The following is a 13,325-nucleotide window of genomic DNA, read 5'->3' on the forward strand; positions in this document are numbered from 1 at the left end:
TATATATATATATATATATAGGCCTATATATATTAAAGGGAGGGGGCTTGATCAATAAATGAGGGACGCTGGGTCGCAAAATAATTTCTACATCTAGAAAACTCTGATCAAAGTGACTCCGTTTTTTTAATCCAAACGTTCGAATATTTCTTCCATAAATTAAAAGGTACGATAGTCTATATAATAATAATAATAATAATAATAATAATAATAATAATAATAATAATAACAATAACAATAACAATAATAATAATAAGAGTTATATGTCATATGTATATCAATTAAAACGGAATGAAAATAAAGGAGAAATTCTGTGTTTTTATCGATGCAAATGGTTAAACCATCAATAAATAAAGTTCCATATAAAATGATTGAAAAATGTTGCTAGGCTTAGTAGGTCTGTGTTGTAGGAGTTGTATTTGTATGGGCGAGAAGGAGACTAACCCGGGTCTGTGCTACTGTAGGACCTGAACCGCGTCTGTAGGCCTAGTGCGTGAGCTACGGGGTGAGCTAACGCTCGTTTTCGTACGTGTGAGTATAATGAGCAAATGTTCTATGTGCTGACGATTTTAAAATCAAATAGATTGAACTTATTGTAAAGTAGGCCTACAAGACTATAACTAGACTGTACTAATTGAGAAACTAAAACTAATACTTTATGTCGTATGCTTACACGAGAGAGACAGTAGACTAAATGTGAAAGTAAAAGAAATACCATTATGACGATGAGGCGCCAAATGTACAAAGTTATATAGGCCTACATTTAATTTATTATTTAATATATAATTCAACATTTGTTCATTATATACATATAGTTTTGCCGCCAACAATTTTATATAAATAATTGGTGGAGCGATTTTCCTTATTTATAAATAATACGATGTTAAAACAATTATTTATTAATAATGACTATGAGTAAAACTAATATATATAATGAACAAATGTTGAATCGCTCCACCAATTACTTATATATAGGCCCTAATTGCTATAGGAAAAACTAATTAGGCATATATATATATATATAATATAAATCATCAAAGGTACATATACAGTGTTTAATAAGGACATGATGGAACATCGTAGGCTACCCTATAGCTTTTGAACGAATAAAGTCCTATAAAAGTCATTGTGTAATAAAATCCCTCCGACGGGATTCGAACCTCCGACCTCTCGCTGACAAGGCGAGCATCATAACCACTAGACCACGAAGGCTCCATGGTTGAACAGGTCCAAATAACCGCTCAAGAGAGCGTTCGGCCATCTGGAGAAACGGCTAGAAATAAATACTGTCGTATATTGTATATGATATTGAATTAATTATATGATATAATTTTGTTAAATAATGAATAATTGCTAGAGGCAAAACTAATTATATATAGGGCCTATAATGAACAAATGTTTTATTATATTGAATAATATGTATACAATTTTGTTAAATACTGAAAGTACATTTGACGCCTCACAATGCCGTGTAGGCCTACAATCGCCTCTAATACGACTATGAACTTTTTTCAACCGTATATCCTCAGATCCAGTTATGACGTCAAATTATAAGACCACGCACATCCTAACGATAGAGCCTGAGATGTTTTGGTCGGGCAGATCAAGTTCTTCTCCAATCGATGTCGAATTCGATATAGACGGAAACATTCTCATTTGTAATTCTACAGATGAGATTCTTAAATTTAACGAAGATGGTAAATTCTTGTCTCGACTTTCTATCGGCTACGACAGAAAAATATGCGGAATATCGTGCAACGAAAATGGCGAGATTTATATGACAGATGACAAAGCCAAAGAGGTGATTGTCTGCGACGACGAAGGCCAGATCACATTCAATTTCCCTGTAAATGGGAAATCCTCAGATTATGAGCCTAATACAATGACCCTTGGTGGATTGGTCGTCTCCAAGGAAGACGGCATGGTGTTTGTGGTGGATCAGGAATCGAACCACGTTCTACGATTCTCAAAAGATGCGAAATTGTTGAACGAGATATCTTACGGTTCAAACCATGGGAAAGGGACAATAAGGAGTGCTCAGTATGTGGCTTTGGACGCTAGCTACAACGTTTTAGTGAATGACAGCCAGCAGAATCGTGTGCAAGTATTTCGGCCAGATGGTCAGTTTGTCCGGTCTTTACGAGGATCGCGGCATCCCGGAACATCTCTGGAATATTTCAACCAACCGAGCGGAATTGCGGTTTTTGAGAATGGACATGTAGCGGTTGGGTGTCAATCGGGATTATTTGCTTGTAAAAATACATCATACGGTCCCATAGTACGCAGATTTGATGATAAAAATAGTGCAAATGGTATCTTGGGTACAAAAGGCATTGCTGCTACTAAAGGAAATACTATGGCCGTTGCCTTAGCAATGCAAGATGCCGAGTCAACCATTGAGTTGTTTAAATATGATTTGGCCGTTAAGGAAGAAACAGAATGTTGACGATTAAGACTCAACTTCACATTTGATAGCTAAAATGCCTAAATGATAAGAAAAACACAATAAATAATACTTCATAGGCTGAATTATGTAATGATATGTGTAATTGGAATCTCGGTTGCAAACGATTCGTAAATGTAATATTAACACCGGTACACTACACCGGATTCAAAACTGGTGCAACCTATAAGATATACAAAGGATACAAAGGATTAGGTAGAAGCGGTTGGCGCATCGGTTGTGGCTTGGACTCGCAACCTCGAAACTATCGCTCTGCAAATCGCTTGTCCTTGGGCAACAGCTAATGTAGTACAGTAACAACCGTTAATGTAGCACACTCCACAGCTTATGTAGTAAAACTCTCCTCTAATATAGAAACACCAACAGCTTATGTAGTAGAAAGAAAATCAACCTCAGCTTATGCAGAACGCTCAACAGCTAGAGTAGTAACGAAATTGCGTCACAGCTAAATATAACTACTATCGCCAGCTAATGTAGAATATTAAAATATTACAATATCATTGGCTGAACGTGGGAGGAACTAAAATCAGGTTGCCTGCACATTTCCTAATGGCGCGTAAACCTGTCAGGGTACTTAAAAAATGCCGCCAAGCCAATATTGTCGGGTGCTCATCTCGGTAACCACTAATCAGTAAACCTTAATAATTGTCTCGCATTGGCATAAGATCGACAATGGCGTAAGTTCGTCACAGTCAGTCGGTCGGTAGGTTCCCATTACTTTACATCTGCATTTGCAATTTCAGTTTAGCCGGACATTCACTGTGCCCGACCGACGGTCGGCCGATGCGATTATATGGAGAACGATCCGACTGCCCCACCGACAATCAGCAGGCGGAGTCAGTGGCGTAGCCAGTATTTCTGTAGATGGTGGGGGTGAGGGGTGGGGAAGTGTGGGTCAGTGATATTATGGCGGAGGAAACATGGGGTGGGGGAAACAACTGTTCTGATCAAAACGAGGAACCAAATGCTGGGGGCCAGGGTAAAAAAAAATTTGTTTAAAAAATATGGCTGTAAATGGCTATCTTACGTGACCTCAGCCTGTCTGCTCTTAAATAATAATGTATAAATCAAGTGAAATTTATGGAATTAAAGAATCAAAATGAATATCATATTGTTTTATAGCAGTTTATTCATTATACAGAACATTTTAAACCATGATGAAACTATGGTATTTTGTATCTTAATATACGAATTACAGTTAAAGTTTAGAAACATGAATAACCGGAAACGGGAGAGTACGTTAGCCATTGTGTTGCAACAAGAAAGTGCAGAGAATACTGTGAGTTTGTATATGCCTGTGATTGCCAATGTATAGGCTTACTGTACTGTAAACTAAAACTACACAATATAAATTAAACATTCATTTCGAGTTAAATCTGGGTTTTGGATAGCATACCGACACAGTCATGAGCAAAGTTGAGGATGCTCCTATGCGAAAACCAAATTTAAAAACTGGTTGAGCTGAATTCGAGCAGAGCAATCATCGATATGTAGAAATGTCAATGAACCTCATTAGCCACCTCAGGGGTGGGGGAGGGGAAGCGGGCGGGGGGTGCAATCCAAAATCTGTGATCTGTTCCCCCCCCCCCCACCTTTGATGAATTAGGTTTTTGATTTAATGCTGGGTAAGTTAAAAACAGACATTCTTTCCGAGTGGGACTCATTCAAAAATTCGAGGGGGTTCGCTAGAAAAGGGGGGTTCGCCCGAACCATAAAAACCCCCCCTGGCTACGGGCCTGGTAACCATCTAATTTATTTTCAAATCCTGATTCTTGAAAGTGAATTTCTATATTTCGGAAATTTTGCATGAAATCTGTCAACCACGCTGTCATGGTCGAGGTTGCTTCACCTATTACGGTGTATTCCAACCATCATGAGGCTATCTAAATGAGCATTTGTCATAACAGAACGCAAATTATTTTTAACACTAAAAGCTTAATTGTAGGCCTACCCTTCTCGATAAACCACAAGATCTTTAATTCATTCAATAGGCCTACTGTAAACTAGGACAAACTAGGAGCACCTCCACCTCTTTCCAATGGTATTCATAAATTTCACTCATGGTTTTGTAGGCCTATCAAATCTTACAGACATGATGCAAGATCAGAACATTGTTACAAAGATGTTGGCCCCATGTGACCCTTCGCCACCCCTCAACTCCGAGCCCTGCCCATCAATTGTAGCGCGCGAAAATTTGACCACAGGTCTGTGCCATGCAAAACCTATTGAATAAGCCTTTGGATGATGCCAAATTCACCACGTTACACGTTAATCTGCTGGGGCGGTGACGTAGGTTACTGAAACAGGGGTGGGGGAATTAATGGGGTACGAATGTGAAGTGGGAGGGATCGATGAGTCAGGGACGTAGCCAGGATTTGGAAAAGGGGGGGGGGGGGGGGGGGGGGGGGGGGGGGCGTTATGCGAATTACGTATGACCCTGGCGGGTTCAAGGGGGCGAATCCTCCTGTGAAGTAGCGCACTGTGAACGTTCTTAGTACTGTTTGAGAGGATAAAGTGAAAATTGCAATAGACGCATTATAAATAAGCGCAAAAATAATTATATAATAAATCAACAGTGGCAGATCCAGGAATTCGAAGGAGAGGTGAACCAGGGAGGGACTTTCACAGACCGAGGAACCACCCACCTCAACCCCACCATGGTTGGGGCTGAGGTAAGAAAAATTATGATTAGGGCCGGAAATTACACTCTCGCACTTCAATTTGAATATATTTTTCTTTTTTTTTCCTTAAAAAAATGAAGGGTGGGCGGGGGGCCTTGAATCCACCTCTGCTCAAAACATTCTTTATCCAGCATAGTCATAATCACGAAAAATGTACATGAAAAACCAGATCACATCCTAAAAACACACAGCAGTCACTAAGACATACATCAGGAGCCAACGACTCGATGGAGTTTAATGTCCAGGCAAGGGCACAGATCTGTTTTGAAAAGTGGAGGGGGAGGGTATTTTGTGAGTCGACACCCACCTCAGCCCCACAATGGTTGGAGCTGAGGTGAGAAAATAGTACCTCTAGATGGCCAGAAATGACACTTTTAGTAAAATTCATCATCATCACATCACCATTAGTCAAAATGAAGCGCCAAAAAAAAAAATTTAAAAAATTCTCATGATCTTTTATCATGGATTTTTGACAACCATAGAGATCTTATTAATGTGTGTGTGTGTCCCATAGAAAACAAAGCTTAAATACATTGTCTTTGAGTATGTAAGTTACATAGGCCTACTTCAAAAACGTGATTTCACAACCACCTCAGCCCCACCATGGCTGGGGCTGAGGTGAGAAAATTTGAGGAAATAGTACCTCTCAAGATGGCCGGAAATGACACTTTTATATAGTAAAATTCATCATCATCACATTATAGTCAAAAAGAAACGCCTACAAATTTTTCATGATCTTTTATCAGGAATCTACTTAATATCCAGGACAACTTAGGCCTAATTATAGCTTACTAAGCTTTAACTATATATACTATATTATGATCAACAAATCACAACATTTTTTTCGCATTTAGCACAATTTTCTCCACTTTTTACTGCTATTAATATTATTATCAATTATTACTATCGTCATTATCATCATTGTTATTATTATTATTACTATTAGTAGTAGTATTATTAAACAAACATGATCTTTTATCAGGGATTTTTGACAACCATGAGATCTTATTCTTATTAATGTGTGTGTGATATACCATAGAAAGAAACATAGAAAAAAAGATTAAAAACATTGTCTTTGAGTATGTACTTTACATAGAGCTACTTCAAAAACGTGATATCACAACAACCTCAGCCCCACCATGGCTGGGGCTGAGGTGAGAAAATTTGAGGAAATAGTACCTCTCGAGATGGCCGGAATTGACACTTTTATATAGTAAAATTCATCATCATCACATTACCATTGTAGTCAAAATGAAACACCAACACATTTCTCATGATTTTTTATCAGGGATCTACGTAATATCCAGGACAACTTAGGCCTAATTATAGCTTACTAAGCTTTAACTATATGTACTATATTATGATCAACAAATCACAACTTTTTTTCGCATTTAGCACGATTTTCTTCACTTTTTATTGTTATTAATGTCAATTATTACTATCGTCATCATCATCATTGTTATTATTATTATTATTACTATTAGAAGTAGTAATATTATTAAACAAACATTTAAAGAAACTTGCAAAAGGATAAAAACCAAATTGAACCACAGTGTCGCATTTCTATCTTAAAAGTCGACCTGGCCTGAGATTTATGGATTTAAGATTTTTTTCAACTTTTTAGGCCCATGTGTTCTATTAGGCCTATGTATAACGTGTACTGATGCATATTTACATGTTTAGAAGTATTCATTTTGAGTGATCCCAGGAAAGAATTTGATTTGTATTGGCTCAAGAATAAGCTTTAAAATGTTAACACTGTGTACAAAGGGGGAGGGGGAGCCGCGGCTCCCACGGCTCCCCCTTGGATACGTCCCTGCGATGAGTAAAGAGAAGCCACTTGCAAAGTAAGGGGATATGAGGTAATTTTTAACTAATAGTATTTTTTTTGCTTCGAATTATTTAGTAAATGGGGGAGGAGTCGACTGGTGTGTACACACCCCTCACCACTCCCCGCGCACCCCTAGATACACAACTGCGCGGAGTTTGAAATCTTTGCGAAAACGGTCCAAGATTTCCGAAAATTGAGTGGCAGTAGAAGTAGCAGGATGAATTGTTCACAAACGGAAGATGGTTATCAACTTCCTGTTAATGGCTTATGCCTCTGTATGCCTTTGGAATTCAAACAATGTAACTCCCGGTATACAGTTACAGTACCACTGGCTAGAAATCTCAAGTTGTAAAACGGATAAAATTTGTAACCAAGCTACGGTACTGCTGGAATTCTCACCATAGGTTCTATATATTATGTAAACATCATCGATGTTGCGTCGCATGAAAGTTGGGATTTACGGAGAAAATCAAGTTTTTAAAGGCAGATTTTGCCTACCTACCGTCGTGAAAAGTTGTTTTGATAATAAAAAAAACTCCAAAAAAATATAACATGCTCCTTATATCGATGCTCCTTGATTTAGATCTGGACCCATATAAAAGGCATGTAAAATCTTCTAGTTCCGACATTAATTCCTCCTCAACTTCCCAATTTTCTCCTAATTTCTTAAAAATATCTACAAATTTTGAATATTTTTATTCGGTAACGGTACATTTATAATTAAAATTTATAAAATTTACATTTTAATTATTTTTTTCGGTAAATAGAGCTATAGAATATAGAATAAACTAGTAAATATATCCTCCAGTGTACAAAACATTTTATTCCTACCGTAAAACGTATTACAGTATCTAAAATGCAATGCTTGAATTGAGGGCGTCATCAAATGAAGGCGTCATCAAATTGTATGGCGGGTCACTTCAAACGACATGTAAAAAATCACAACTTTCTTTGTTTCTTATATTTTTTGGAGTTTTTTATTATCAAAACAACGCATTATTTAGATACTGTAATATAGTGTACATTTTGCGGTAGGAATAAAATGTTTTGTACACTGGAGGATATATTTACTAGTTTATTCTATATTCTATAGCTCTATTTACCGAAAAAAATAATTAAAATGTAAATTTTATAAATTTTAATTATAAATGTACCGTTACCGAATAAAAATATTCAAAATTTGTAGATATTTTTAAGAAATTAGGAGAAAATTGGGAAGTTGAGGAGGAATTAATGTCGGAACTAGAAGATTTTACATGCCTTTTATATGGGTCCAGATCTAAATCAAGGAGCATCGATATAAGGAGCATGTTATATTTTTTGGAGTTTTTTATTATCAAAACAACATTTTTATATGTGATACATAATAATATATTATAATACAGATACTAATTACCATATTTGTACATTTATACATTTCTTTTTAAAACGAAGGTCAACGGCAGCAGCGTCGTATCATATAATTTGCCTCGTGACGTCATTTCTCGATGTAAACAATTCACGACGGTAGGTAGGTAGGCAAAATCTGCCTTTAAAAACTTGATTTTCTCCGTAAATCCCAACTTTCATGCGACGCAACATCGATATATGATGTTTACATAAGATATAGAACCTATGGTGAGAATTTCGTTGACTACTAAGTCTATGCAACGGTTAAGGTGATATTTTACTGGACTAATCCATATTCACTCAAAAAATAATTGGATTATCGGTGGGAATTTTAACTGCATTCTTGATAGCTTCACTGATCAGAAAGGAGGAACCTATACTAACAGAACCGGTAATTCAAGATTTACTCTAGAACATGTAATGAGAAAACTTAATATAATTGATATAGGCCTATGGAGAGAAAGAACATCCAGAGAAAAAGCATTTTACTTGGCGTAGAATGTCATCAAACTTATTTAAAAGACTTGACTTTTGGCTAATCTCTGAAAAAAATATCTGGTTGTATAGATAAACCGGATATAATACCAGTTATCCACACCGACCATCTGGCTATTTATTTGAAGATAATTAATAACAGTACTTGTAAGCGTAGTCCAGGTCTCTGGAAGTTAAATAACACCCACCTCAATAATGATAAATATAGAAAAGAAATTGAAAATATTATACGTAAGTCAGAACTTGAGTACCAGATTCATAATCCTGCTTGCTTATGGGAGCTAGTGAAGGTTAAAATTAAAGAATAGGTCTACTGTGTTTGGTATGGAAATAATAAATTTTTCCAAAAAGAGAAATTGCAAAAAGGGATTCAGACAAATTAATGATAAACTGATCATTGAAAATAATCATGAATCTGAGATTCTTTTGGATGTAAGAAAAAAAAGAAGCATATGAAGAAGACTGTAAAGAGCTCAAATTATAAAGTAAAGTATTATTGTAAAGTGGATTGAAAAGGGAGAAGAGAGAAATAATAACTATTTCATTAGCCGTGAAAAATCAAAAAGTGAAAAGAAACACATAGAAAGCTTGAAAAAAGAAATTGTGTCTAATATCAGTGATCCTACTGAAATTAAAGAAGGAAGTGAGATCGAGCAATATTTAAATAATACAAACATTAAGTCCCTCTCAGATGTCGGCAGTGCTACCTGTGATGAAAACGTGACTGTTGAAGAATGTCCGAAAGCGGTTTTCGATATGAAGCTATAATAAATTACATGGAACGGTAGAATTCTACAGGTGTTATTGGTATTTAATAGGAAAAACTGTTTGTAATGCCTTGAATTATAGTTATATGAAGAAACTTGAAAACTCACAGAGAAGAGCAATGCTCAACTTGTTATATTAATAGGTGACTGTGAATTGTTAGGAAATTGGAGACCAATTTCATTGATTGTAAAATTACTGCTCATGCATTATCTTGTAGACTCCAAACTGTAATAAAATCAATCAATCATCGACCAAAAAGGTTACATAAAGAACAGATTTATAGGCGAAAACATAAGGCTCGTCGACGATACTATACATTATTGCAAAGAAGAACACAAAGGTCCTTAGATTTTCACGAAGTTTTCGACGCTGTCGATAGAAATTTTATATTAACTGTTTTAAAACATACTGGTTATGGTTTTGGTGAATCATTTATTCAATGAATAATTACCTTATATAAAGAATCTAAATGTGTTAATTATTAGTAATAATGGATGGATTTCTAGTAGTTAAAAATGTACAGAACCATAAGACAGGTTTGCTCTAGAGCGTTACACCTTGTAAACATTCTGACATGAAACTTAATATTAGCAAGACAAAGGCGTTGTGGCTGGCATCTCTAAGAATAATGTTGAAAAACCTTTTAATTTAGATTGGGTAACAGAATTGAAGGCACTTGGAATTTACATTGGTTATGACGAAGTTACATGCCCGGAACTCAATTGGGCGAAAAGGATGGTTTACTGAAAAAAAAGTGTTAAATCAATGAAAAAAAAAATTCCCGTTTAAATTGTTAAGCAAGTTGAAAAACTAATCGGACTTCATTTGAAATGGTTAAAAAAGGAAAGATTGGAAGAGGTATCTCTGATTGGTAACTATTTACAAGGTGGTATTAGACTACCCGACTTCATGTTACAAGTTAAAGCCTTAAAATATACAAACGCCTGCTTCACTCAGAAGAAGGTATTTGGAAAGTTATTCCAAGATGGTATCTTTCAAAGATTGGTGGATGTGAAAATAAGCTCGCTAATTGGTTGTTATCCATAGGTACTCAGAATTTACAAGAGGGAAATTCTCTTTGAAAACGACCAGCGGGGCAGTAGATCTCTAATTGCTGGGTTGAAATGGAGGCTCCGCTGCAAAAATATGATGACTCGGTCTGTTGCATCTCGGGATTTAGAGTGTTTGGATATTATGTTAGATACATGGATGTCGATAACATTTTCATATTTGGCACTAGGATTTATTAATGAATGAAAATTATTGGCTAACGTTATTTTATGGGGATTCTAATCCTGGTTTACCAAGCTTTAAAGTTATATTGTCCTTTTAAAATGAATCACGTGGATCTCTTTTTATTTGACTTGTATACTGACTATTGGCTTGAACATGGAATTTGGGTACCCTGATTTGTTAACTAGATAATTGTAAAAGAGAAAAAGAAAAAATAAAATGAATGAAGTTTCCTGTTACGTGAAATGTTTCTATAATTGTTTTTGTTTTTTTTTGTTTTTTTTGTTTTTTTGTTTTTTTTTAATGTAAATGTTTCGGAGGTTCTGGTCTCACGGCTGTAAAAAAAAAAGGAAAAGTACTGACATTAACTTTTAAAAAAAAGAAAAATTGAATTTATTGATGTTAATGTTGATATTTGCGTTACTAATTTTTTTTTTTGTATTCTATGATGTATTGTTGATAAATAAAAATGGTGGTTACATCACAAAAGAGAGAAAAAAAAAATAAACGGATACAAAACCGTAAAACCCTGGAAATAGTTATTAAACAGCAATGTAATTAATTAAATGTAAGTAATATTTATTGCTTTCATGAAATCATCAGAAATATACAAACGATCGCAATCAAAGTGAGAAAAGTACAAGTACATTACAAAATATAAAACATCCATAAAGCCACCCCACCCTTAAATTAAACATGGACAGCGGAAAATAACACATTTAAACCAGAAGGCTTGTTGCAGAAGGGTCCCCCATACCTTGGAATTACAGTACAGTACTGAACAGCCAATGCATAGGCCTACAGTGCACATAATCAATGCTCACGCAAACCCAAGAAAGTTTACAAGTAAACTTATTTCCATTTGTGTCCTCAAGACGGATAGAAAACATGGAAAATTGCAATAACCCCCACTAAAAATAAAAGCTCACCGATTCGATTTAATTACATTAAAATTACAATTTACAATAAAAAATACACAAATTCAAAAGACGGTCAAAAAGTCAAAATCACAGTAAAATTTACAATTAAAGAAAAATTATTTAAAATTCTGATCATAAACAATTTAGTTATTTTATTAAACTTCCAATTACTTACAATTATAGACAATTTATATAAAATTATTGTTTAAATTCATTAAATTTACAATTATCAAAAGCACTTTATTATTTAATTCAATAATTTTATCAAAAAGGTATTATAAAAAATCTAAATATTATTTAATCAATATTAGTACAGGTATTGCAGTTCTTACATTTACAATTATTAAAATACTTTGTTATTAATTAATAAAAAAAAAAAAGGCTAATCCTTTCCTTCAGAACACAAACTTGAGCAAAATAAACGGCACACAAGCAGATGAAAAATATTAACCCATTTAAAGTAGCCTACTACAAATAGGACGGACCGGTGCCCGGTGGTGTACTTAAGGCGTGGACGGAACTCGAAAAACATCGATATCCAGGCCACAAGTCTGTTTCCCATATCAGAACAATGTTAGCAACAAAAGCCACAGTAAAATAATGAGTCAGGACAGGATAAGAAATACAATGTATAAACATTTTACACACGGCAGAATTGAGAGAACATTTCGACTTGACGACGAGCATGGCGCAGGCAGTACATACAAAATCTAATCAAGAGGAAATTCTTGGTTGTGAGTGCTGAACATTTTTTAGTGAGCATGCCCTACACAGGACACTGGTAAAAACGGTCGGGGGAACCAACCAAATTTCCGGCTGAAGTTCCTTTGACGCCGGTGCACAAATGGACGTTCTCGTCGACTGCACCTGAATCAAGTGAGTAAAAAAGACTATAGATAAGGTCTCCCTCGAATCTGTTTCTTATGCTCGAATTTAAGGCTACTTTTGGGACCGGGGTTTCCATGATCATCGCTTTGGTCTCTAATTAAAACCATAAGTCGACTCAACAACATTTTTAGGAGCACATATTGATGAATTTATTCCTTTTGAACAACAAATACACGAAGTTACAATAAAGTTCACTGTTCCCTGAAAAAGATAAGCAAATAGGCCTACGTCAGTATTTTATCTGATAAGACATTTTGTAACAACAGCTCTGTTGACGGTATACAAATCATTAATCAAACCTCATTTAACGTATTGTAATCAAATATGGTGTAGCACATACCCTAGTCTTACAGATAAATTATTCCGCGTAACAAAAGAAATTTATTCGTGCAATCGTGTGGCAAGAAAAACGGATTTAACCGACCAATATTTTTCTAAATATAAAATACTTCATCTAAATCAACTCCAAGTTAGCTACTTTATGTACAATTCAATAAATAATTTTATCCCGCGTTTTAACTTATTTTTTAAACAACACTGTGACATCAATAATTACGAAACAAGATTCAACTGCAATAAGATGTGTATAAGAGACAGCTTCTAACGTCACCACTAGACAATCCAGTACAGGTAGATGCAAACATTTCGAACCAACA

The 13,325-nt window shown here is 35.2% G+C and overlaps 1 protein-coding gene across 1 annotated transcript in view; it reads left to right on the forward strand.

Moving 5' to 3' along the window:
* The window catches only part of LOC117116379 (E3 ubiquitin-protein ligase TRIM71-like), a 4,017-nt gene extending 444 nt beyond the window's left edge, over window positions 1-3,573 (forward strand). The window contains exon 2 of the mRNA XM_033260407.1: window positions 1,530-3,573. Within this exon, the coding sequence (XP_033116298.1) occupies window positions 1,538-2,446 (909 nt within the window). The 5' untranslated portion in view covers window positions 1,530-1,537 and the 3' untranslated portion in view covers window positions 2,447-3,573. The remainder of the gene's footprint in view (window positions 1-1,529) is intronic.
* Window positions 3,574-13,325: the final 9,752 nt, after the last annotated feature.

Source organism: Anneissia japonica, unplaced genomic scaffold, assembly GCF_011630105.1.
Source record: "Anneissia japonica isolate Jap-2015-1 unplaced genomic scaffold, ASM1163010v1 scaffold287769_len469884_cov163, whole genome shotgun sequence".
In the NCBI taxonomy this organism is placed as follows: Eukaryota; Metazoa; Echinodermata; class Crinoidea; order Comatulida; family Comatulidae; genus Anneissia; species Anneissia japonica.